We start from the raw sequence: 24,316 nt of genomic DNA, 5'->3' as shown, positions 1-24,316 counted from the left end.
TGCTGCCCAGAACTGTGCAAAGCATGGCAGCAGAACTGTGAGAAAGAAACCAGGTTTAAAAGGGACTTGTTTGGGGGTTTTTTTTTCCTCTTTTCTGATTGATACAAAAAGTGGCTGTAAGGAGAACTTTGCTTGTGATAAATCTTTTCCAAGCATCATCGGCCGGTGTGGCTTTATTAGAACCAGTGCAAACTGAACTGGATAATAAAACTTGGAACTGGAAATTATTGGTGGAAAGTTTTTTGTTTTCTTTTTCTCTGCTGTGCTTATTCCGGAGTGGTCCTCCAAAGAGCGCTAATACTTGCACCTGGGGTGGGAGCCGTTGTGCTAGGCTTACCCCTGGCCCCAACACAATATATGGACTCAGAGTGTAAAAGTTAGACACAACACACCAGCCCTAAGGCTTATATAAATGCATGCACCTGATTGTTGGAGATATGCACATAACTTAAGAGTATTCAAGTTATTTATGTAAATAGAATTCCCACCCACATTCTGTCCATATGTATGTCCCTTTGCAAATACACACTTAGAAGCAGCACTTAGGCAGAATTGTATGTTCAAATACATAAGTGCTTTATTTCAAACATGTACGAGATATGAGAGTTCTTCTAAAAGTTTCTGCACTTTCATATTTTTGTGGGAAATAGTTGGGGGAGGGAGAAATGGTAAGAGGGCGTTTCAGTAGGACGCTGGGAATAATGTATCACATACAAACCTTTCGTGGATGGGAATTTCAGCATTACCCCGGATCTACTTTTTAATTGCAATCCTCCAAAGCAGAGGCCCCAGGGAATTTGAGTAAAGGCGTTAATTTTGTCATTTCTGAGCTAGGATTGGAAAACCTTACATTCTGAGGAGAAAGATTATACTTTTTACTGACAAGTACATAAAGTACATGCCAGAATGGATTATCCTAATTGAGGGAGCATTATTTTTTTTCTAGAACATAAAGTGGGTATTCTAGGTGGAGCAATGTTTCATCACTACATGGTGTGGGTTGATATGGGACTTCAGTGAGGTTTGGAGCCTCAGTCTTGGAAAATGAATCATACCTGGTATTTAGGAACTACCTTAAGCAAGAGTGGGAAAATTTCTCAAAGAGGTATCTTTATCTGGAATTTATTGGGAGGACCCACAAAAAGTAGAGAGAGAGCTGTTGGAGCTTAGTTAACGGAGTTATCTCAGAGGATAGGAATACTCGTATAAGTAGTGGAGTGCCTCAGGGATCTGTACTGGGGGCCGATCCTATTCAACAAAGTGTGGCACAATGGTTAAAGCTACAGCCTCAGCACTATGAGGTTGTGGGTTCAAATCCACACTGCTCCTTTGACCCTGGGCAAGTCACTTAATCCCCCCCCCCATTCCCCAGGTACATTAGATAGATTGTGGGACAGACAGGGAAAAATGCTTGAGTACCTGAATACATTCATGTAAACCGTTCTGAGCTCCCTGAGCTCTTTGGTCTGGTCTCTTAAATATCTAGGGATATATATATTAGGGCAAAAAGTGAGATCATGTACTAGAAAAATATACAGGATATGCATTAGGAAACTTTCTACCTGGTGGAAGGAGCTCTCCCTTTCATTTTAACTAGGATTGCCCTAGTTAAAGTGATTATACTTCCTAAACCCTTTTATCCTTTATAATCCAGAAATACTATTCAGCTTGAGAGCCTTGTTTTCTGAAGTCAGGATATTTTATCGTATAAATTGAATTGACCCAGAATCCTCAACACAAATAGAGAATACAGATAATGCAATAGAGAGATGGCCCTGTTGCTCAAGTAAATTACGATGAGAGGAAAGGATCAGGATTTCATCATCATCAACAAAACCAACTTTATTTGATATACTGCAGAGTCAATAAAAACATCTCAGCAATTTGCAATTTAGAAAGAAAGTCATAGACATCAAGCTAAGGAAGCACACAAGGTAACCTAGGTTATAGTCATAATCATTAAAATGAAATAGAAGGTGTCTCATCCCTGCTGGGGTCACTTGGGCTCAGCCATACCCCAGAGATGGTATATTTAAGTATGAGGAAGAAGCAAAGATATCTGTTGCTATGGTGGTGGTCCCTGCTGGTCTGAGGATACACCTATAGGAGGCACTCTCTTCAGCCATCAGACCAGCAAGGATTACAAGAGCCACACAGGCATGAATTTGGAGGTTTGGGTAGGAAATAAAACAAACAAACAGAGAAAATAAAAACAATGCAAAGGTGCACGTGAACAGAAGACATGACATCGACAACAACCATGAATGCCTAGGTTTGGCACGCTGCAAATAGACAATGATTCCCTCTTATGAGAAACCTTCCAATTTCCCAAGTAAGAGTGAAAATAAGATAAAGGCACAGGAAGAGGGAAAAGGTCAGAGAAAATCATGTGGCAGAGATGGAATCAGAACTGAGGAGGAAAGATATAGGACTGAATCGACCATAAATGGCAAAATCACCAAAGAGAAGATGAAAGGATGAATTGAAACCGGACATATCATTGGTTAAAGATAAGATAAAAGATGTAGTGAGAGAAATCAAGGCAGACCTGACAGAAACTAGAGCATGACTATATATGGTAGAGAGTTCCATCAGTTAGCTGCTAGCTAAAATCGGGCCATCGACAACTAGCACATAAAAAATTGTTTGGTTTAGTATCCAATATATTTAATACCACTTCATTTAAACAGTGTTTTGCCTACAACATCTGAGGACTTAGCTTTTTATTTAAATTCAAAAATTATCAACTTAACAACACTTTGCACTCAAATAAAGTCAACTGAAACTCAGTTGTTGTCACCTATTACTGATGCCGTTCATGCAGATCAGCTTTGGAAAGAATTTGAGAAACCAAATTAGGATCTTTTTAAAAGACTATATTGTAAATATGGTAAAACATTCAGTCATTTTGACCATTGTCCTCCAGAAATTATGAAATCTGCTCCGATGGATTTCTAAATAGATTTATTTCAAAGGCTATCTTATGTTGTAGGTTGGAAAAAGGTACTTTTCCTTCAAATGGAGGATATATATTAATTGCACTAATAGTTAAGAATTCAAAAGATTCACTCTCTCTGGTTAATAATTACAGACCAATAGCATCGATTCCTTTCTTCATCAAAATTATGGAGGGCCTTGTCCACTTTCAATTATTGAATTATTTGGAATCTCATTCACTGTTGCATGAATATCAGTTGGGTTTCTGTCCTTTGTTTAGTTCGATCTGAGCAGCGCCTTTGATTTGGTGGATCATGCAAAACTATTGGAATGTTTGGAAGCTATTGGTATACATGCAGGAGTTTACAACTGGTTTGAAGGATTTCTTTCCACCCGTTCATATCAGGATAGATTTAATAATGAATGCTCTGGTAAGTGGAGAAGGCCATGTGGTGTTCCACAGTGCTCCCCACTTTCCCCTCTGTTATTCAATGTGCACCTGTCCTCCTTGGGCACAAAACTGACTTCTCTAGGGATAAAACTATTCAGTTATGCAGATGATATTACTATTATTCTACCATTTTTCCCAATCAATTTCACACATTAGAACAGGGATGTCAAACTCAATCAAAATAAGGGGCCGAAATCCAAAACACATGCTAAGTTGTGGGCCAGACCACGCCCAATCTCCGCCCCCAGACCACGCCCCTATAATAGTACTAATTATAACACAATTTTTTCCATTCATTTTTCATATACACACACACACACACACACAATATAATCTTATTAACACATAATGGTAATGATTAACCACAAAATTAAACTACACAAAGCACACTGTATGCTTCTCAACATTCATTCCTACCAGAACACAGATAACCCTTATGCAAATATGGGACCAAAAACTAAAAGTACTAATATATTAAAGAAAAACAACCTAAAATTTAAGATTCTGCATGTAGTACAACCCCCAGAGAAAAAGAAACAAATGTATTTCTTCCTGAGCAGTGCAAAAGATTAAAATGCTCAAAATTGACACAATTCAAACACTAAGTTGAAAATAAAATCATTCTCCCTACCTTAGTTATCTCCCTCCCTCCATGCTGTGCCTCACCTTCTGGCCGGCTCCAACTTGGCCATTTTATGCAGCCCACAGACCGATGCCCCCCAGTGTTATCATGTGGCTGGCTCCTTCCTCCTCACAGCCGCAGTGTGCATGAAGCCGCGTGCAGTGGACCGGAAGCTTTCTCTCTGACGTTGGCCAAGATGGCGGCGCAAGCTGGCGGTGCTAAGATCGCTCCCGACGCTGTTCGAGTTACCTCCTTTCAAGAATGCCACACACCAAAAGAAAGGAAAGTGTGAGGGCACCTACCTCCAGAACGCCTTCGCTTACCCCCAACTCAGCGAACGATGGAGCATTACCTGCCAGCAGTTTGCTTAACGAACAGGCGAATTGAGCCCCACCACGAGGGAGAGTGGAGAAGGCTCGATCTCGCTGGGGCACGAGATCTCGCTCTCACCCGCAACTGATGTCACGCCTCCCTGTCTGGCTGACGCTGCTGCCCTGGAAGTGGAAGGTAGTGGTGCTGAAGTTGCACTGGACGCTTCCTCAGAGGCAGGTTCCTTAGAAGATGAGCTTCTGCCGATGCAAATCAGCTCTGGGGAGTTTCTTCCTGTCAGTAAGGACACTTTGAGGGCTATCCTGAAAATGCTCCAGAAACTGGACTTAATGACTACAAAGACAACTGATGAGGTAAAGGCCCTTGGGGCAAAATTGGATACTATAACTAAAGTGTTTGAACAAATAATTTGGAAACTAAAAATTCAATTGTAAAAATACAAGGGTAGGTATACTCTCTACAGGCCCATAGAGCCGTTGAAATAAAGGATAGAGTGCTGCTGCACTGGAAAATAGAATACATTGAGAATTTCTTTTTTTTTTATAATTCTTTATTCATTTTCAAAAATTACATTGTGTTAAATATTTTCATTCACAGTAACAATAAATGCATCACTTATAAACAATCATTGGTATATTACATAGATTCTTATCCCTACCCCTCGCCCATCCCTCCCAACCATATACTCCATTATTGTATGATATATGTAATAATAAAATACCCCCCTCCCTACCTCATAAACTGATAAACATAAGGGAAATAATTTTACTTAATCCTGACAATATTTTGTTAATGGTTTCCACACATCCTGAAATTTCTTAAAATATCCCTTTTGTAAAGCAATAAATCTTTCCATTTTATAGATATCAATCGTCGTTTAAACATAAGAGTCTTGAACTTTCCTAAATGTTTGGGAATTTCCCCATACGACATGTTCAAAAAATATTTAGTGGAAGTTTTGAGCTATTCCTCAGAATTTATTCCCCCATTAAACAAAATTTACTATCTTCCACTTTTCACCAAAAAAAATCCCAGGAGATCATGGAAGAAAATGTTCAATCTTCACAGATTGATTTCAAAAATATTTCCGCTATCCTTGAGGAATCCATTTCGGAATCAGCGGTAAGAACAATATCTTTTGGTTTTCAACAAGACTTGGACTCATTTATGGAGCAATACTTTCAGTTGTCAAAAACTTTATTCTATGGTAAAAGAATATGGGCATACTTAGATGTCTCTAAGACAACGCAGGAAAGGAGGAAACAGTTCTTGTCCTTGAGACAAGATGTAACATCTTTGGGGGCCTCTTTCCTATTAGCTTACTCTTGTAAGTGTGTTATAAAGTATGCACAAATTAAATATGTCTTTTTTTCTTCCTGATCAATTAAAGTCATTTCTGGAGCTGAAAAGGGTAGCCTGAAGTTGACGCAGTGTAGTTAAATTGAGATAGCAAACTTGTGTTATTGCCTTTCTTTTAAATATTTTTCCTAAATTAATAAATGTACTTTTCTTAGTTTTGGGCCAACTCCCCCCACTATTTGGGGGTCTAAGGAAGGAGATTCAATTATGCCATGTTATTAAGATGTATACCTAAAAAATGTATTTTTCCTGTATTTCTGTGACAAGAAGATTGTTTTCTTGTAATATTGTTGAAAAACTATAAATAAGGGATTAAAAAAAAGATTTTGGGTGTCATCTTAGACCAGAATTTAACCATGTAAATTCAAATAGATACAATAGTGCAGAAGGTCTTTTATACATTAGGGAGGCTACGTAGTATAAGATCCTACTTTGATGTTACATCGTTTAAATTGCTAGTTCAATCATTAGTGTTGAGCCAACTGGATTACTGTAACATGGTGTATTTAGCAGGCACACAAAAGAATCTATCGAGACTGCGAATAGTCCAAAATGCTGAGGTCCGTCTGATTTATGGCTTGAAGAAGTTTGACCATGTGGTCCCCTTCTATCAGGAACTTCACTGGCCGCCCATTGAGGCCCGTGTTAAATTTAAGTTTGGCTGTCTCCGCTATAAAGTTTTATTTGGTCTAGCACCCAATTACTTATTTGAGTAATTTCTATTGTTCAGTCCAAACGTTCACGAAGATCCCACGGTCTTTTTAATTTTCCATCAGTAAAGAATTGTTGTTGCAAAAATTATCATCAACGTCTCTTTTCATATCAGGCGGCCCTTTGGGATAGAGATTTGAAACCACTGCTATTAAGTTCTGTGTCATACTGCCATTTTAGGAAGCAATTGGAGACATATTTGTTTAACAATTAGTTAATTTCTGCTATAAACTTTTAATATGTTTTAAAAATTTTGTTAACTGCATAGAACTTATTGGTAATGTGGTATAGAAATTGTTAATTATGTTATGTTACGTTAAAATATTTTTTTGTATCTGACTGTGTTCATACTCAGATAATGAAGTAGATATTGCAGGCTGATCTCCAACTTTTCTGATTTAGCTGTGATCCAAATACACATTGGGGTAACAATTATTATAACATTCACTAGATGAAATTGCATAAGTACAGTAATTGAAATCAATAACCCATGAGTATATCATTACTATCAACAGAGTTACCATATGGCTCCAGAAAATGGAGGACGGATTGAGACATCCGGGTTTTACTTCCATTGAAAGCAAAGGAAGTAAAACCCGGATGTCTCAATCCATCCTCCTTTTCCTGGAGCCATATGGTAACCCTAATTATACATAATGTTTCAAAACTTATGGTAAATAAAAATGGAGCTTATATATGAAGGAAACCCTCGTGGACCCTTGGATGATCCCGTCAATGCCTCTTAATATAATCATAACACTCATTTTTCTATAATAGCCGTGATTCAATATATTCAATGATTATTTCAATATTTCAATTTTGTTCAATATAATTATTCAGAAACATGCTCAAATGAGAGAAAAATCAGCACTTATCTTGTCAAGTTTCAATGCTTATCAGGTTTGCAGTGCTTATCAGGTTTCAACATAGCCACATTTTTCCAGCAGTGACTCATAATATATCACAGTGCAGCATCTCAAATAACCTGAAAAACAAAAAATCCCTACATTACACAAACTACAAAAACATTCTTGGATGCTCTAAAAAGCTAAACATTAATACTTCAATTCAGAAATTGTTGAGGCTGCTTCAGAGGGATACCTTAACTCTAAAGTGATCAATATATTCAACTACATCAGTACCATATCTAATGGTGCCGACACCAGGCACTGAAAAAGATCAGACTGAAATAGATGATGAAACCCCAGCAGCTGACTCATAAAATGACTCAGTCCAATGAAATTAAAGCTGGACTGACAGGGGTAACAAACAGGAAGAAGAATTATAAACTGAACAATAAAAGTATAGAATGGAAATATAGTCCATGAAAGGATATACGGTACATATGAAAAGGGTTGATGTTCCATGCTACAGTATCTTAAAAAAGCCCACTTCGCAAACTCTCGATTCAAGCCTGTGAGTACTGCTCTACTAAGGTGTGTCAATTTTGGAGATGTCATAATTTAGGGGTCCTTTTACTAAGGCACTTTAACCGATTTAGCACACGCTAACTGATTTAGTGCACGCTAATCAATTAACGCTTGCTAAATCAGTTAGCGTGCATTAAATCGGTTTGCATGCCTTAGTAACCGATAACTTAAAAAATGGAAAATTCCTCACTAATAACAGTCATATCATAATAACCCCAATTCCAAAGAATCGTAAAGAATCATCAGCATTAGTAACCAACTACAGACCAATAGCATCCATCCCTTTTATTGTAAAAATCATGGAAGGATTAGTACATGCCCAATTGATGGAATACCTTGATCAGTTCTCCCTTCTACATGAAACTCAATCTGGCTTCAGACCTTTGTTCAGCACTGAGACAGTAATTGCAGCTATCTTGGATAATTTACAGTTCCTGTTTAGTAAGGGCCTTAATGCCCTGGTCATGCAATTTGATATGAGTTCTGCCTTTGACTTAGTGGACCATGGAAAACTGTTACAATACTTAGATGCAATTGGTATCAGAGAAGACGTGTTAGACTGGTTTCAAGGTTTCCTTATGTCCCGCACATATCAAGTACGTTTTAATTACAATCTCTCTGATACCTGCAGCAATCCATCTGGTGTACTGCAAGGGTCACCATTATCCCCACTGCTTTTCAATGTCTACATGTTGTCATTAGGTGCACAACTAACTCAGCTGGGAAAAATTATTTAGTTACTCAGTCGACTTTACAATCATTATCCCATTCGCTACCTCTCTCTCGGAAGTCACTCCTAAGGCAACAGAAGTACTAAACTCGATGGAGCAATGGATGACTGAATTCAAACTGAAGCTTAATTCAGAAAAAACAAAATGTTTTGTAGCTTCGCCACACCTACTTGACACTAAAACATCACTGTGCATCAGTAAACGTAATTATCCCATCCAACCCACTATGAAGATATTGGGTGTAACATTGGACCAGAGTCTAACCATGAAAGACCAGGTGGACTCCTTAGTTAGAAAGGGTTTTTTTACTCTCTGGAAGCTTTGGTCCATTAGAGCATATTTCGATGTTTCATCATTTAGAATCCTAGTACAATCCCTTATACTGAGTCAACTAGATTATTGCAATATCGCCTACATGGCAATTTCCCAGAAGAATATGCGGCGATTACAATTGGTGCAAAATGCGGCAGTCAAGCTAATTTTTGGGTTGAAGAAGTTCGATCATGTAACACCTTCCTACCAACTTCTACATTGGCTACTGATGGAAGCACGCATGAAGTTTAAGTTCGGATGCTTTTGCTTTAAGGCACTATTCGGTTTAGCCCCTAAATATATAACTGACCTCTTCTCTTTCTCAAACAACAGACATAAGAGAAGCTCACACTCAAATTTTGTTTCCCCACCAGTTAAAGGATGTAAATTTAAAAAACACCATCAACATCTTCTCTCACATCAAGTGGCATTATGGGGCAAAGATCTGGAACAATTGCTCACGCCTACTACTTATGTGGAATTTAGGAAACACCTAAAAACATATCTGTTCCTGAAGTATTTAGGCAACTAACCTGTACAATCCTACTCCACAATAACTGATCTCTAGCGCTGTTAATAACTAGCTTCTAACCTTGTTAATTCTACTTAATTTGTAACATCTTTTAACCATTGTAAACCGCATAGAACTTCATGGTCCTGCGGTATATAAACTGTTATTATTATTATTAATAAAAGAACCCCTCAAAAAAGCACTAGTGAAAAAATGGTACAATTTCATGTGGAAAATTAACAACAGCTAGTTTTAAATATGTAATATGTTGTTTACTTACCTAGAATTTCTAGGAAATTATGCAAAAATACACAAATTACTGGAATATGTTTTAGTGCTGTTAATAGTATTTATGTGTTTGCATTGCATATTATAATACCTTTTGTAACTCAATTATCAATTTATTTGGGGCTCCTTTTATGAAGGTGCATTAAGCGTTTTAGCGCACGTACCAGATTAGCGCGTGCTATAGTGTGCGCTAGCCAAAAATCTACTGCCTGCTCAAAAGAAGGCGGTAGCGGCTAGCGCGTGCGGCAATTTAGAGTGTGCTATTCCACGCGTTAAGGCCCTAACGTGCCTTCATAAAAGGAGCCCTTTATTTATTTACCCAGATCATATTAATTTTATTTTCTCATTCACAGGTTTTCAACATAGCATTGTCATAGTGATAATCTAATATTGAAAATATCTGAATGAAAAATAAGGCTGCAAGTTTGGACTCATTTACATCATTTGGTGGGATTAGGCAGATAAACCTGTAGATCAACTATCCAACCATTGAGGCTTTCAATATACAGTGGAACCTTGGTTTATGAGCATAACTTGTTCCAGAAGCATGCTCGTAAACCAAAATACTCGTATAGCAAAGCGAGTTTCCCCATAGGAACTAAGGGAAACTCGCTTGATAAGTTCCCACCTCCCCACCCCACCCCCGAGGCCAGCGGCGCTGTTCCACCCCCCGTTCACACAGCCCCCCCTGCGTGAACTGACACCCCCCGCCTGAACAGCCCACAGGACGTGCCGGTGCCGCTTGAAGAAGTTCCTGCCTCTACTGGGCCTTCAGCATGCATCTGCGCATGCTCATGGCCATCTAGTTCTCCCTCTCGCCGAGAGTAGGAACTTGTCTAACTTTGTCTTGAATCCCTGGAGGGTGTTTTCCCCTATAACAGCCTCAGGAAGAGCATTCCAACTTTCCACAACTCTCTGGGTGAAGAAGAACTTCCTTGCATTTGTACGGAATCTATCCCCTTTTAACTTTATAGAGTTGCCTTCTCGTTCTCCCTACCTTGGAGAGGGTGAACAACCTGTCTTTATCTACTAAGTCTATTCCCTTCATTATCTTGAATGTTTCGATCATGTCCCCTCTCATTCTCCTCTTTTCAAGGGAGAAGAGGTCCAGTTTCTCTAATCTCTCACTGTAAGGCAACTCCTCCAGCCCCTTAACCATTTTAGTCGCTCTTCTATTGACTATCCCTTCATTAAAAATAATAGGGACCAGGAGATCTATTATTTTCTCAGTTATAGCACCCCAACTTTGGAATAATTTACCAATATATATTCGTAATGAATCTTCTTTAGAAAAATTCAAGCGTTCCTTAAAAAGTTTTTTGTTCAAGGACGCATTTGAAAAATAGACAACATAATTTTACAAATCACCAAATTTCTTAGATCTTAATCAGATTTATGCATAGATTATAAATTTAGCTTTTTTTTTTCTTTTTGTGTTACCCACCATATGTGTTCCCCCCTAAATGTTTCCTTTCTTTCTTTAAAGATTGTAGTTTATCCCCTTCACCTTCCATACCATTCATGTATTAGAATGTATAGAATTTGAAAGTAATTGTATAAAAGAGTTTTGTTTTGCCCCCCATTTTTTAAAATGTTATACGGATTGAAGCTTTTGACATTGCGTACATAACAAAAATTTAATAAAACAGAGGTTTGGGGGCATGAATTGTAGTGGGTGTTCTATAGCGAATTCTATAGTGAATTCAAAACTGACCTTAATTTTTCAGTATAACCCTCTGATTTTTGACAAAAGAGCAATATAATATAAAAATTAACATATATAAATTAACATATATTAACATAAATTAACATATATATAAATTCGCTATATTTTCTAATGCTTGGAGTAAATATTATAACAATCTCTGAAATATTAAAACAGTTTGTCTCAAACTAGATTTTTTTTTCCCCTGATAATCTTGGTAGTGTTAGTGATAAGCAGGGGAAAGGTTTCACCAGGATATTGCTACAATGGAGAAACAATATCAAGGCATATGAAATTCGTCAATGCTGACTGACTATTGGTGGACATTAATTAGAGATACTCCTAATCTCGTTTATAAATGCACTTCAGCAGTAAAATGATTCTAGAAAATAATATTTATAGGAACTCTTAAATTGGAGCAATGCGTTACATTATGACTTCTCAAGCTACAAATATTTGCGATTTGCTCCAAAAACTATATGTGATAGGAGAAAACAAGCTATTTTCATAAACAGGAGGTCAAATTCTATGAAGTAAGCCTAATTTTCTTCTTGCCTCAGAAAAAAAGTTAAAATTTGTTGTGCAGTGTAATTGACCACCCTTTACTGACAGTCTGAAAGGGAGGCTTCGCTGTTATTTTGAAATACATTGCGACTGCCAGGCAAGCGTTAAAATGCCTTTAACAATTTTCCCTGCATGCTTTTCAAACAAAAGTCTACATGCTGTTTGAACAGCACCTTTTGTGAGGCCTGAGGGGAAGAGATAGGCTTGATACATGAAGTCAATACGGTTTTCATTACCATTTTCAACGGAGGAAGTACAAAGGGCCCTGTTGAGCCAAACTGACACTTTGTTTGAAAACAGAGGATACCAAGAGCAGGTGGGAAAGTTGTTCATTGCCTTCAAATCACTGTGTCAAGAGTAAAAGGAGTATTTGTATTCCCAGCTGGACAGGAATGACTAGAATCCTATGGAACCTTTGCTCAGAACAGCTTTAAAAATTTTAAAAACTAAATACGTAATACAAAATAGGACAAATACACATATAAAAATATACATTAAACTCCCATATTAGGAGTGTGTATGTAATTCTATTCTGTCCACTGAGCATTAAACAGGTTACCTTTTGTACTTTTGTAGAGAAGTCAGGGCTGGGACCAGCATAAGCTTGGAGGTTGATTGGCACAGAAATCTATTTTATGTATTTATTTAATTTACTTTCCCCAAAAAGCTCAGAATGGGTTACAGGTTAACATACATAATATACAGTTAACAGGTTACGATTTGCACTGGATTTATCCTAATTTGACTACTCACCTTTTATTCAGTGAGTAAGCTAGGGCCATATTTTCTTAAATTCTGTTTTTATTAAGCATTAGAGATTTTAGTTTTGCATACAGATTTTATCTAACTTACCCCGTCTTTTACAAAGCTGTGCTAGTGACTGCCATGTAGCAAAAGCTCTGAAGCCCTTTAAATTTCTATGGGCTTCGGGGCAGTTACTGCAGCAGCAGCAGCCACTAGTGCGGCTTTGTAAAAAGGTGGGTGGGTTAGATTCTTTAGGCAAAAATATGTGACAGCTTTCAGCGTCAACTCTGTGATACAGGCAGAGGTAGAATTAAAACCAGTTTTCAACAATTACAGTCTTTAGGAGGAAAGAAATCTCGGTGAATCTGGAAGATGTACTAAGCCAAATCGACAAGTTAAAAATTGATAAATCACCTGGACCGGATAGTATACATCCCAGGCAATGTTCCCTTTAATTTTTCATAGGCTGTGTGCGCAAAAAATTTCATCTATGTGCATTTTAAAGAAAAACTAAATTTGTGTGCGCTATAAAAATGATTGCCAGAGGGCCCGGAGTTCAGTTATGGGCATTTATGGGCAGGTCTTTGAGTTTAGTCTGAATTAACGAAAACACAATGTAATTTTAGTTACACTTTATGTTAGTTACACTTTATGTAACATAAAGTCTCATTTCAATAAACATAAATTATGTTTCATTGAAATGTTTCATTGAACGCTACCTATAAATAAGGTATCATTGTACTTTATACTTAAAATTTAGAAAATAACAGCAATTTAGTTTTCAAAGTTTTTCCCTGCGATCTTTCATATTTATCCATTCCGAATAAATTCTGTCAAGATCTGTTGAGCCTCCATCTTGAAGGTGACTCTTAACACACATCAGCATTTCCAAATGCTCTAAATGTAAACGATTCCTTTGTTTAGTCTTCAAATTGTTCATTAGACTAAAACCACGCTCACAATCTGAACTAGATGCTAAGAATGTGGCATCAATGTCCATCAATTTTGCTAAATCTGCAAATTGATCATTCTGAAATGCAAATTTCGTCATATCTGGAAAGCTGTTTATCAGATTGCTTTTGATTTTTTCTGCAACAAGGAATTTAAAGTCATTGTATTGCTGAATAATAACACTTTCCTCCAGAAGAAATTGTTTATACTTTAAACAAAGAGATCTGATATGTGATATTGCTGTAGTCAAAAGCAGACCATTCCTCAACTTCATTTTCAGGAAATCTTTCACCCAGATGCAAACATAGGATGTTGATGAAGGTTAATATAGAATTAGTATCCACTGAAACTTTTTCTCCAGACCTCATCCTGTTGTCAAGAAGACTGTTGACTTTATCACTCCACTTAACCTTGTCGCCCAAGTATTGCATTTGAAGTTTGTTCAATTTACCCTGTGCAAGATGATAAGCTTCCAATGGTGTCAAACCACATTTTTGAAATGCCATGATTAAGGAAGCCAGTTCTGATAAGACATCATTCAAAACTTCAAGTGTAATATAAAATTGTTCACTGTTCAGCTTCTTATAGCAGTACTTTGCAATAGGATCATTATCTTTGTCTTCTTCAAAATATTTTAACAGGGGATCATAATTTCGAATAATTGCTTTAAGTGCAAAGTGTCTAGATAACCAGCGCACTTCATTCAGAGGTCTGAAAGAAATTGATTCACATTCAGATGCATCTGCTATTTATTGAAATTTGCATCGTTTAGTAGAAGACCGACAGAACACCGTGTACACAGTTCTCATTACAGTTTCTTTCAACAATTTTACTTCTTTCCATGAATCAGAAAGTCCCAAATCTTCCCGATGTGCAACACAATGTTGCTGCACTAAATGTGGAATGTCTTTTCTCAGCTGTGCTGCAACACCATCTATTTTGCCCAACATAACAGAGGCACCATCAGAGGTGAACATAACCATTTTATTCAGGTCAAGTTCATGTTTCCTATAGAATTCCCTAATTGCTGTTACTATTGATGTAGCATCACATGTTTCCAACTGTAGCATCCCACCAAATGATGTCCTATACTCATTTGAATTGACTGGTCGATACTTAAAGTAGACAGAAATGTCTGTGCTTTCATCAACAGTTAATTTAATGTCTGCCATATGATCATCTTGCACGATGCCATTGATAATTCCAAGAAATTCAAACGCATAGTTTTTGCTTCTCCAGCTATCAGGTATACTAATATACTTCGCCATGTGCTCATTGATATCTTGAACAGAGAGCACTGAGATATTCATCTTAATGGCCAGCACAACACTGTCAACAAGAACCTTAATTTCATCAGGACTGGAATGCTTCCGTTCATTACTAATTTGCCTGTTTTCTTTTTTGGTTGGGCTTTCAAGCAACATATTAACAAGTCCCCCTCTTAAATTCGGATTTTTACTTCTGAGTTTCCTAATACTGTCGGTATGAGATTTTCTTGATAGATGGCGTTTCAGAAAGTCCAGTTTCCAAACATCATTCCATATTTTTCCAGTAGAAAATTTTCCAGTTGCTTTGGCATCTTGACAATAACAACACACAACTCCATCGTCTTCGTCAAACGTAAATATTTCACACAGTCGAACACGCATTGTATTTCGAGATTCCGGTGTCTACGTTTCAACAATTTCTTCAAGCCATTCAGACCTAAAAGCAGTTGCAGCTCTCTTGCGTTTTACACTTTTCACCATTCGCGGTTTAGACATTTTAAGAGTTATATCTGGTTGCAATTTAATGAACAAATACAGTTATACAACCACAGTACTACGCTGCATACTACGATTCCACGAAATAAACAATATGGCGGGACTTCAGGAAGTCAAAGAATCGGAAGTGTTTCATATCCTATGGGCCATAGGCTACGGCCCTATGGGGCACATGACATTTCAAGTTCAACTGCCAAAGATAATGGAATCACGTAAATGACTTAAAATTTATATTATAGCGCTTCAATAAATGTGATAAATGGGAAATCGGAACAGCTGGTCTTCTGCAACATTTCATTTTAGCTGTGAAAATCATTTTAGGCAAAAATTTATTTTTTTGTGTGCGCTATTTTAATTTGTGTGCGCGGGTTTGGCAAGTTGTATGCATGCGCACAAGTACACAGCTTAGAGGGAACATTGATCCCAGGGTACTAAAAGAACTCAAACATGAGATCTATTTGCATGCGCTGCTTTCATTGTATGCTAATAGATCTCATGCATATTCATTGGTGAAATCCTGAAAACCCGACTGGATTGCGGCTCTCGAGGAGGGACTTTGACACCCCTGATCTAGGGTATACATATTCAATTCCTCATGTCTTATCTCATATGCCTTTTGAACCACTTCAAGTCTTTTTACATCTTTAGCGAGAAAACCTCCCAAACAGAACACAATACTCCAAGTAAGGTCTCACCAATGACTTGCACAGTGACATCAACATCTCTTGTTTTCTGCTGGTTATACCGTACCTCTTTCAATGCGGTCTTGCAACTTTCTGGCTATATCTACTGCCTTGCTACATTGTGTTGCCACCTTGAGATTCTCAGACTGATAACCCCAAGGCCCCTCTCCTGAATTGTGCATATCAGTTTCTGATATGTCTCCTTTGGATTTCTGTATCCCAAGTATATCATTTACACATCTTCACATTAAACTTCAGCTGCCAGTTCTTAGACTATTTTTCTAGCTTTTGTAGATCTCTTCTCATGTTTTCTATTCCCTCCAGGGCATCCACTCTGTTTGTAATCTTCATGTCATCAGCAAAAAGGCAAACTTTTCCTCCTAACCCTTTGGCAACGCCACTCACAAATATATGGACTTGGTCCTACCCCCAATCCCTAAGGCACTTCACTTCCTTTCTTTCCTCTGAGCAGGTTCCATTTACTACCACCATTTGTCATCTGTCAGTCAACCAGTTTTCAATTCAGTTTAAGCAAAGCGGGTTGAAGTTAAGAAGTGGTAAACTGAATTGAAAACTGGTTGACTGACAGATGACATGAGCCTCCTGTGAGGAAATATATTAAAGACTTTGCTGAAATCCAAATAGATTGCATCTAGCACATGTCCTTATCCAGTTCTCTGGTCACCCAGTTTTTTTACCTTTGCTAAAACATTTCATTTGTATTATATTACATTTATATTTCTATTAAATGATGTTCTATAGTGCTGTTAAATGTGTATACTTCTGATAACTTTCCACGTTAGTTCTATTACTAGATTTAGTTTGCTGTTTCCAAATTTACCTCATTAATTGTATTTATGCTTATGTTTGATCATTTTATGATTTCTATGCTGTTAATCAAAATATTATGTGCTATATGATTGGAGTAGAACAGACTTGTTTCTCAGGGAGAATCTCCGTACCTCTCCCTTTTTTGTTTCTTCTCTAGGGCTGACCATCTGCTTTGGTATGAACTGAGGAGGTACAAGACAGCCCAGAGTGATGGGAGGTGGAGTGAAGAAAATGTTAATGAGGCTCTCTACACAGATCTCACAGGAAGGGATTGACTACCCAAGAGTTCAGGAATGATAGGCCTATTTACTAGAAAGAAGAATACCAAGGTAAGTACCTAATCTTCCCTTCCAGCAAGTAACTAGAGACTTTGTGAAGATTCTGCCCTCTAATATTGAAGAATAGGTGAGGTGAGGAAAGGATGTATTCTTTCAGCCCATTAAAACTTGTTAGAAATATTTAGTTGTCTGCAATTTCACTACCCCTGATAAAGCAAAGGACCCTGAGAACAATATGAATTTGTGTGAAGGTTTCATATGTGGAAAATTGACAAATGCTATGTCGTACTTGTGTTTTGTTATGTTATGGTTGGTTACTAAACATTTGTTAAAAAAAAAGGCAAAGATGTACAAAGCCTTTCCACCTATGGAAAGAACCCCTGGGCCTTGGATTTCAGAGCCAGCATCAGTTACAAAAGCATTATATCAAATTCTGCTGCAACTGCTGTCTGTACAGTATCCTCAAAGTAGAACGAACTAGTTTTAGAGATCAAAATCAATGTGCTATAATAATCTCTGCCTTAGCAGCAATAGTAGCTAGAGGGTCTGTTGTTCTCACTGGAACTAATGTGCAGCCACATGACTAACTGATCTGTAATTATTGGCTTTTTAATGCACAGGGTGAAGAATAGAGCAGACTTAATTGGTGCCTTTAAAATGGATCCCCTTTACCTCAAGCACGACCATCAAGAATCTGGTAATTTGTCTTTTATTCGGGACTTATCATTGCATCTCAGGAAACAGCATGTATAAAGCACAGATATCAACACACACATACAAATGCTGAGCAAATGCTGAGCTTTAGCAGATACTATACATATCTAAATAATTTCATCTGTTTTATGAAGGCTGCATATATGCACATCTATGTTTATGCCTTTTTCATTTTAGTGCCTGGTGCTATTATTGCTGTTAGGTGTCATCGACTCGTGTTTGAGTCCTAGCGATTTGATGAATTAGAGATCTAAAAAAAAGATTTTGTGCTAGTCCAGAAAGGTTTTCCTGCGTCATCCCTATGGTGGTTTTCAACATGTCCAGCCAACTGATTGCAGGTCACCCTCTTTGCCTGGTTCCTTCAATCTTCCTATACATGATATCCTTCTCTAGTGATCTCTCTCTTCTGATGGTATGACCAAAGTCTGGTGCTAGAATAACTATTATTTTTGGATTTTAAGGGAGAAAGTTACCAAGGGCTACCGTTAGGATGTGTTTTACTGTTAGCCCTGGATAGAGTTACTAGACGTCCAGGAAAACCCGGACATGTCCTCTTTTTAGAGGACTGTCTGGATGCTCGGCGGACTTTCCAAAACACAGTAGTTTGTCCGGGTTTTGGAAAGCCCCAATCTCCCAGCTGCATCAGGAGGGCCACTGAGAATGCCCGGATGACATCACACGCATCTGCGCATGCTCGGAGACCCTCCAGACGCAGCCCAGAGGTCGGAACACAAAGACAAGACTCTGCAGGGGTGGGGCTAGAGGTGGAAAGGGGTGGGGCTAGAGGTGGAAAGGGGTGGGGCTAGAGGTGGAATGGGGTGGGGCTAGAAGCTGAATGGGGTAGGGCCATGCATCCGGGTTTCTCTGGACAAAAATCTGGTAACCCTAGCCCTGGGTATTAGTAAGTAGATCTCATTACATCGATAACTACACCCCGTTAATCTACCTTTCCAATTGGTGCTCAGGATAGAAGTTGCATGCACAAAGAGGCGTGAACCTTGGAAGGGCATGGGCAGATCATGGAAGTGCCTAGCATTTGTAAGTACAGGTTCTAGAATTCTAGCATTTATGTGCCAATATTTAGTCATGGGCTTTTACACCAGCCATTGAACTAGATATGCCCCTGATCCATCCATGTCCCTCTCAAGTCCACATACCCCTCCCCCTTACAGTTGATTTTGAATGCTGCAAGTTGGTGCCAGTTAACACCAAAGCTAGTTTACTAATTAAGTTATATATGTAACTGGCACTATTCTTTAATTTGCTTGTACAACTTTTCACACTAAGGGTAATTATGCATCTAAGTTTAAAGAATTAGGGGGACAAACTGCATTAGAGAACATGTCTGTGTGGAAACTGCAGGGAGAATGCTGGACCCACTCCCAACAGTTAGCACAAGCCCTTGACATGTAAGGCATGTTGTTTTGGCTGTTACCATGTGTTAAATGCAAGAATCCAATGCTCTTTAGTAAACATACCCTTAGACTGAAAGGTCTTTGGAGCAGGGACCTATTATACATGAATTTTGATAATGCTGTGATCCACCTTGAGCACCAATTGGAAAGATAGATTAAGGGGTGTAGCTATCAATGCTACATAATTAGTTTTAATCTCCCCTGTGTTAGTTTGTTTAATCATAAGTGGGGCCTAAAGTACCTGCCCCCTCTTGGTAGGCCACTGGGGCAGGTGGAGAAAGGTCGACGGGAACTTGAGCAACTCTATCCAAGTCCCGTGAACACTGCTTGCGGGCTTCATGCAAAAATTCATTAGTGACAATATCATGGGGCACATTTGTCCTGCAAAATGATAGTACTTTCAAATGGCTGTGCATGAGTAGGAGCATGTGTGACAGATGTGTGTAATTGTGTCGGTTCAAACTTTAGAGGATGCCTAATAAGAGTTTTCCAAAATCAGTTTCTCAGAACTACGGTGTTTAACCTCAGGTGTGTCCAAAGTAATTAAAGGCTGTGCTGAGTCTAAATGCTTGTGTGTGCTGATCTGATAATCAAAATGTGAGCGTTCCCTTTCTAAATTATCCTGTATGAGCTCTCCTACACAGATTCCATCATGTGCCTGGGTTTGTGTCATTTTACTGCGTTTTCTGACTGGCTCTGTTGGGATGTCATCTCTAAGGTGTTTCTGATGAACACAGTTCCTTTCATCTGTCTCTCGTCTGGTTTCTAGTTCGGGCCACTGCTTAAAGCTCGCTTCATCATGAAGCGTGACAGGAGTTTCACTCACTCTGATAGGTAAGGGGGCGGATGGCTCAGGGTTAATCAAAGATGGGTCAGGTTCAGGGTACTGAAGTGGCTATTAGGGCAACTACTATCGTAAGGGTCAATCTCTTCAGGGTATTTGTCAGAAGTGCAAGATACAGGGCTAATATGCCCACTTGCAGGTACCATGTCTACAATGGCATTGATTTCATAGGCAGGAATGGGATCCAGAGGGGACAGAGAGAGCTGGTTAAGCTGTCACACTTTTGGGGTAGGCGGTCTAAAGGTTTCACTGTCATATCTACCTACGGGAGGTTGCAGGAACGGATATAAACCAGTGGAAGGATTAGTTTGCAGCGGATAAACATGAGGGCAAGGGGGTGGCTTTTGATTGCCTGGGGCCATGCACAAGAGATTTGTGTCAGTAGGGGGTTCTGGGACAGAAGTGTGAACTGTCATATCTTGGGCTGGAGGGTCCTGACAAAGGTCATGCCACAATTTCCACATATCTACATGCCACAATTTCCACCTTTCTTACCATGCACGATAATGGTGTGGAGGGTGACAAGGTCATTCCAGTAAAGAGAGCCCTCCATTGGCCATTTCCAATTATTAAAAGTTTTCTTTATGCGTTTCTTAGAAGTGTACTTAACCCATTTGTCATGGAAGTGCTGTATAAGCTTATGCAAACCTGGGTGATTAGCAATAGAGAATGACACGGTGGCGGTTTACCCGCGGCCACCGCATTTTAGCCGCGGGTCACCCGCCGAAAACGGGGAAGAAAACTAGCAGTCGCTGCGGCGACGGGGACAAGGCCATTCACCGCCCACGGGGCGGTGAATGGGTCTTGTCCCCGCAGTGAGGCATGAAGGATCGCGCGGTCCCCGCAGCTCACACCCGCCTGCCCAATCGATTCTAGTGTTTAGCCAGCTCTCTCCCTTCTCCTCACCTTAGTTTGTAGATTTTCTTTTTCGGCGACCCGCACGCTATCAGAGAGCCACGCCGCTGCTCAGTTTCGATCTTCTGCTCTGACGCAACCGGAAACAGGAAGTTGCAGCAGAGCAGAAGATTGAACACTGAGCAGCCGCGCGTGTGCGGCTCTTTGGAAAAGCGTGCAGGTCGCTGAAAAAGAAAGCCTGCAAACTAAGGTGAGGAGAAGGGAGAGAGCTGGCTAATCACTACGATCGATTGGGCAGGCGGGTGGGGGCTGCGAGGACCGTGCGATCACCCGTGTTCCCGGCTCAAACTGTAAGGAGGGAGTGAAAGGGAAAAGGATTCTGGGCCAAGGGGATGAAAACGGAAAATGGATGCAGCGGGGACGGTGACGGGGTGGTGAATGGGATGGCAGTGGCGGTGACGGGGCGGTGAAAGGGATGGCGGTGACGGTGACGGGGCGGTGAAGGAAACGGCGGTGACGGGGCGGTGCAGAGGATGGTGGGCCGGTGACGGGGCGGTGACGGGGACAGATTTTTTCCCCGTGTCATTCTCTAATTAGCAATCTTAACAATATCCAAACTTCAAATTGCTCCCCAGAAGCAACAATCTCATTTTCTGAAAACCACAAAACAAAACAGAAGACAGACTCAACATTTCCCTAGCAACAGTATGAAAACAAAACAGAAGTCATGGTCACAACTTTTAACACAATGCCAGGAGCCGCTGAAATAATAATAAAAAAGACTGATTTTAGCTTTCAACGTCACGGTCACATGAGGATTCACCAAATGATAAGATTGCTGCAGATCCTATCAATAGCCCATGATACTGACCTTGTGACAGTGACAGTTACAATAAGATAGGTTTATTAGCAATAAGCAAAAGGCAACTCACATGAAATAGCAAAGTACAGCATATTGACTATAAGGATAACATACATACAAAATAGCAATCTGATGTTCTTTTGGGTCTGACTCCTCACTCTTCTCTTTCTTACTTATGCCATCTGGGAAGTCACATATACATTATTTCAGTAGCCCAGGGTTCCTCCTAGTTACTCACTTCTCATTGGTTTGTCACATGTGTCATTTTTATTGGCTGAATGGTCTATACACTTATCATGGAGCCATGCTGAAACGTGACATCATCTGGTGCCAAAACCTGCTTTTACTGGAACATTGGTCCTCGACCTGGCAGCTGGACTTCAACGCAAAGAAATGCAAGGTCATGCACCTAGGCAACAATAACCCATGCAGAACGTACACACTGAATGGTGAGACCTTGGCTAGGTGGCAGAACGAGATTTAGGGGTGATCATCAGTGAAGACATGAAAACTGCTAATCAGGTGGAGAAAGCTTCATCCAAGGCCAGGCAAATGCTGGGTTGCATCCGTAGAAGCTTCGTTAGCCAGAAGCCCGAGGTCATTATGCCATTGTACAGAGCCATGGTGAGTCCTCATCTGGAGTACTGTGTACAATTCTGGAGGCCACATTACCGTAAGGATGTGCTGAAAGTTCAGTCGGTTCAGCAAATGGCCACCGGGATGGTCTCGGGGCTCAAGGATCTCACGTACGAGGAAAGGCTGAACAGATTGCGGCTATACTCTCTCGAAGAACGTAGGGAGAGGGGAGACATGATTGAGACATTTAAGTATATCACTGGTCGTGTCGAGGTGGAAGATGATATTTTCTTTCTTAAAGGACCCTCGGCCACAAGAAGGCATCCGCTGAAACTCAGGGGCGGGAAATTTCATGGCAACACCAGAAAGTATTTCTTCACAGAGAGGGTGGTTGACCATTGGAACAAGCTCCCAGAGCAGGTGATCATGGCCAACAGCGTGCCTGATTTCAAGAATAAGTGGGATGCCCACGTCGGATCTCTACGAGGGCAGTGTAAAGGTATTGCCACCTGAGTGTGATCTCTAGGAGGGTAGTTATGGAGGGTTAATAGAGTGGGCAGACTTGATGGGCTATAGCCCTTTTCTGCCGTCATTTTCTATGTTTCTAAAACTGACCTTTCTAATTCCCCTGACACTGCATTCCTAATACTAAGGCAATAATTTCTGAGAGCATAACACCCTCCTTTCCTGAGCAAAATCGTAGTTCTGTTTGTTCTTTGGTAGTACGTTCTATCTTGGTGCTTGAGTTTATCAGTGATGTCACAGTCAGCAGACCTGTGCCAGTCACTAGAGCAAAGGTGAATCTCTCATACAGCAGACTGTCTCTTGCTGACAAAGAGAAATATGAACCTCCAGAAGCATGAATTCATAAACACAATGTCTCTCTTAGAAATATAACTTCTTTGGGGTCTCATGGGGGTGTCTTCCGCCTACAATATATGCAGGTCTTAGTCCGGATTCTCCCCTAGGTCTCAGGGATCTCTCTGCCTACATTTTCATGCAGGTCTTATCTGGATTCTCCTAAGTTACCATTAAGATGGGTTAGTTTAACACTAACTTGTGCTATTTTATTACAGGTGATCTGATTGAAATGTCAAATATGTGTAATTGTACTGCTGATTGTAGTTTATTATTCTGACAAACGTGCTATAGCTATTGTAAACTGCTTAATACACTGTGTTCAAGTAGTATATCACTGAAATAAATCTAATCCAAAGCGCAACTGTATTTATTTATTTATTTTAAAAATGTCTTCTCCGCTTAATAACTTAAGTGGATAACAATAAGAACATATACAGTTTCAATATATACAAATATAGCAAAAACCTTTTCCATAAAGAATGTGCTAACAAAGCTTTAAAATAGCCTTCCCAATAACGAGAGAGGGAAGAAGGAAGCAAAAGGAGAGAAAGGGAAAGAAGGGGAGATGCTGCTTTACAAATTTATCATCAAGGGCAACTATCATCTATCTCATAGGCATAACACATGGTTTAGGGTGGGCTTGGGTGTTGTGCTCCCCCACCAATATTTGCAAGTATTAACACTGAATTTGGCCCCTCCCACACTGCTAATATAACTTCCTTGTTCTTTGCCCCTCCCCCAAGTCAGCAGGCAAACTACAGCGAAGGGGTCTCCTTTTAAGGGCAGCAGATATGTATGACTAAGCAATGGTCTTAAGTGGCAAGTTTCTTCCATGCTTGGCATATACAGGGTAGTTCTATAACCGGAGACCTCTATTTACACATCCTTTACACACGTAAATATATAAAATACTAATGATTCAAAATGTTGTGTGATCGTGGCACCAAGGTACCCCCCCTCTTCAAACTCAGCACGCACCCAAAAAGAG

General features: G+C 39.6%; 1 protein-coding gene across 3 annotated transcripts in view; it reads left to right on the top strand.

Annotated features, from left to right (window-relative positions):
* The window catches only part of DDC (dopa decarboxylase), a 192,549-nt gene that overhangs the window by 137,806 nt on the left and 30,427 nt on the right, over nucleotides 1-24,316 (top strand). For all 3 annotated transcript variants that reach the window (XM_033930502.1, XM_033930503.1, XM_033930501.1), the window contains one exon: nucleotides 17,822-17,898. In XM_033930502.1, coding sequence (XP_033786393.1) covers nucleotides 17,822-17,898 — 77 coding nt within the window. The remainder of the gene's footprint in view (nucleotides 1-17,821; nucleotides 17,899-24,316) is intronic.

This window comes from Geotrypetes seraphini, chromosome 2 (assembly GCF_902459505.1).
Source record: "Geotrypetes seraphini chromosome 2, aGeoSer1.1, whole genome shotgun sequence".
NCBI classification, from domain to species: Eukaryota; Metazoa; Chordata; class Amphibia; order Gymnophiona; family Dermophiidae; genus Geotrypetes; species Geotrypetes seraphini.
The sequence above is the reverse complement of the archived record's forward strand: the minus strand, read 5'-3'. Positions and strand labels throughout refer to the sequence as shown.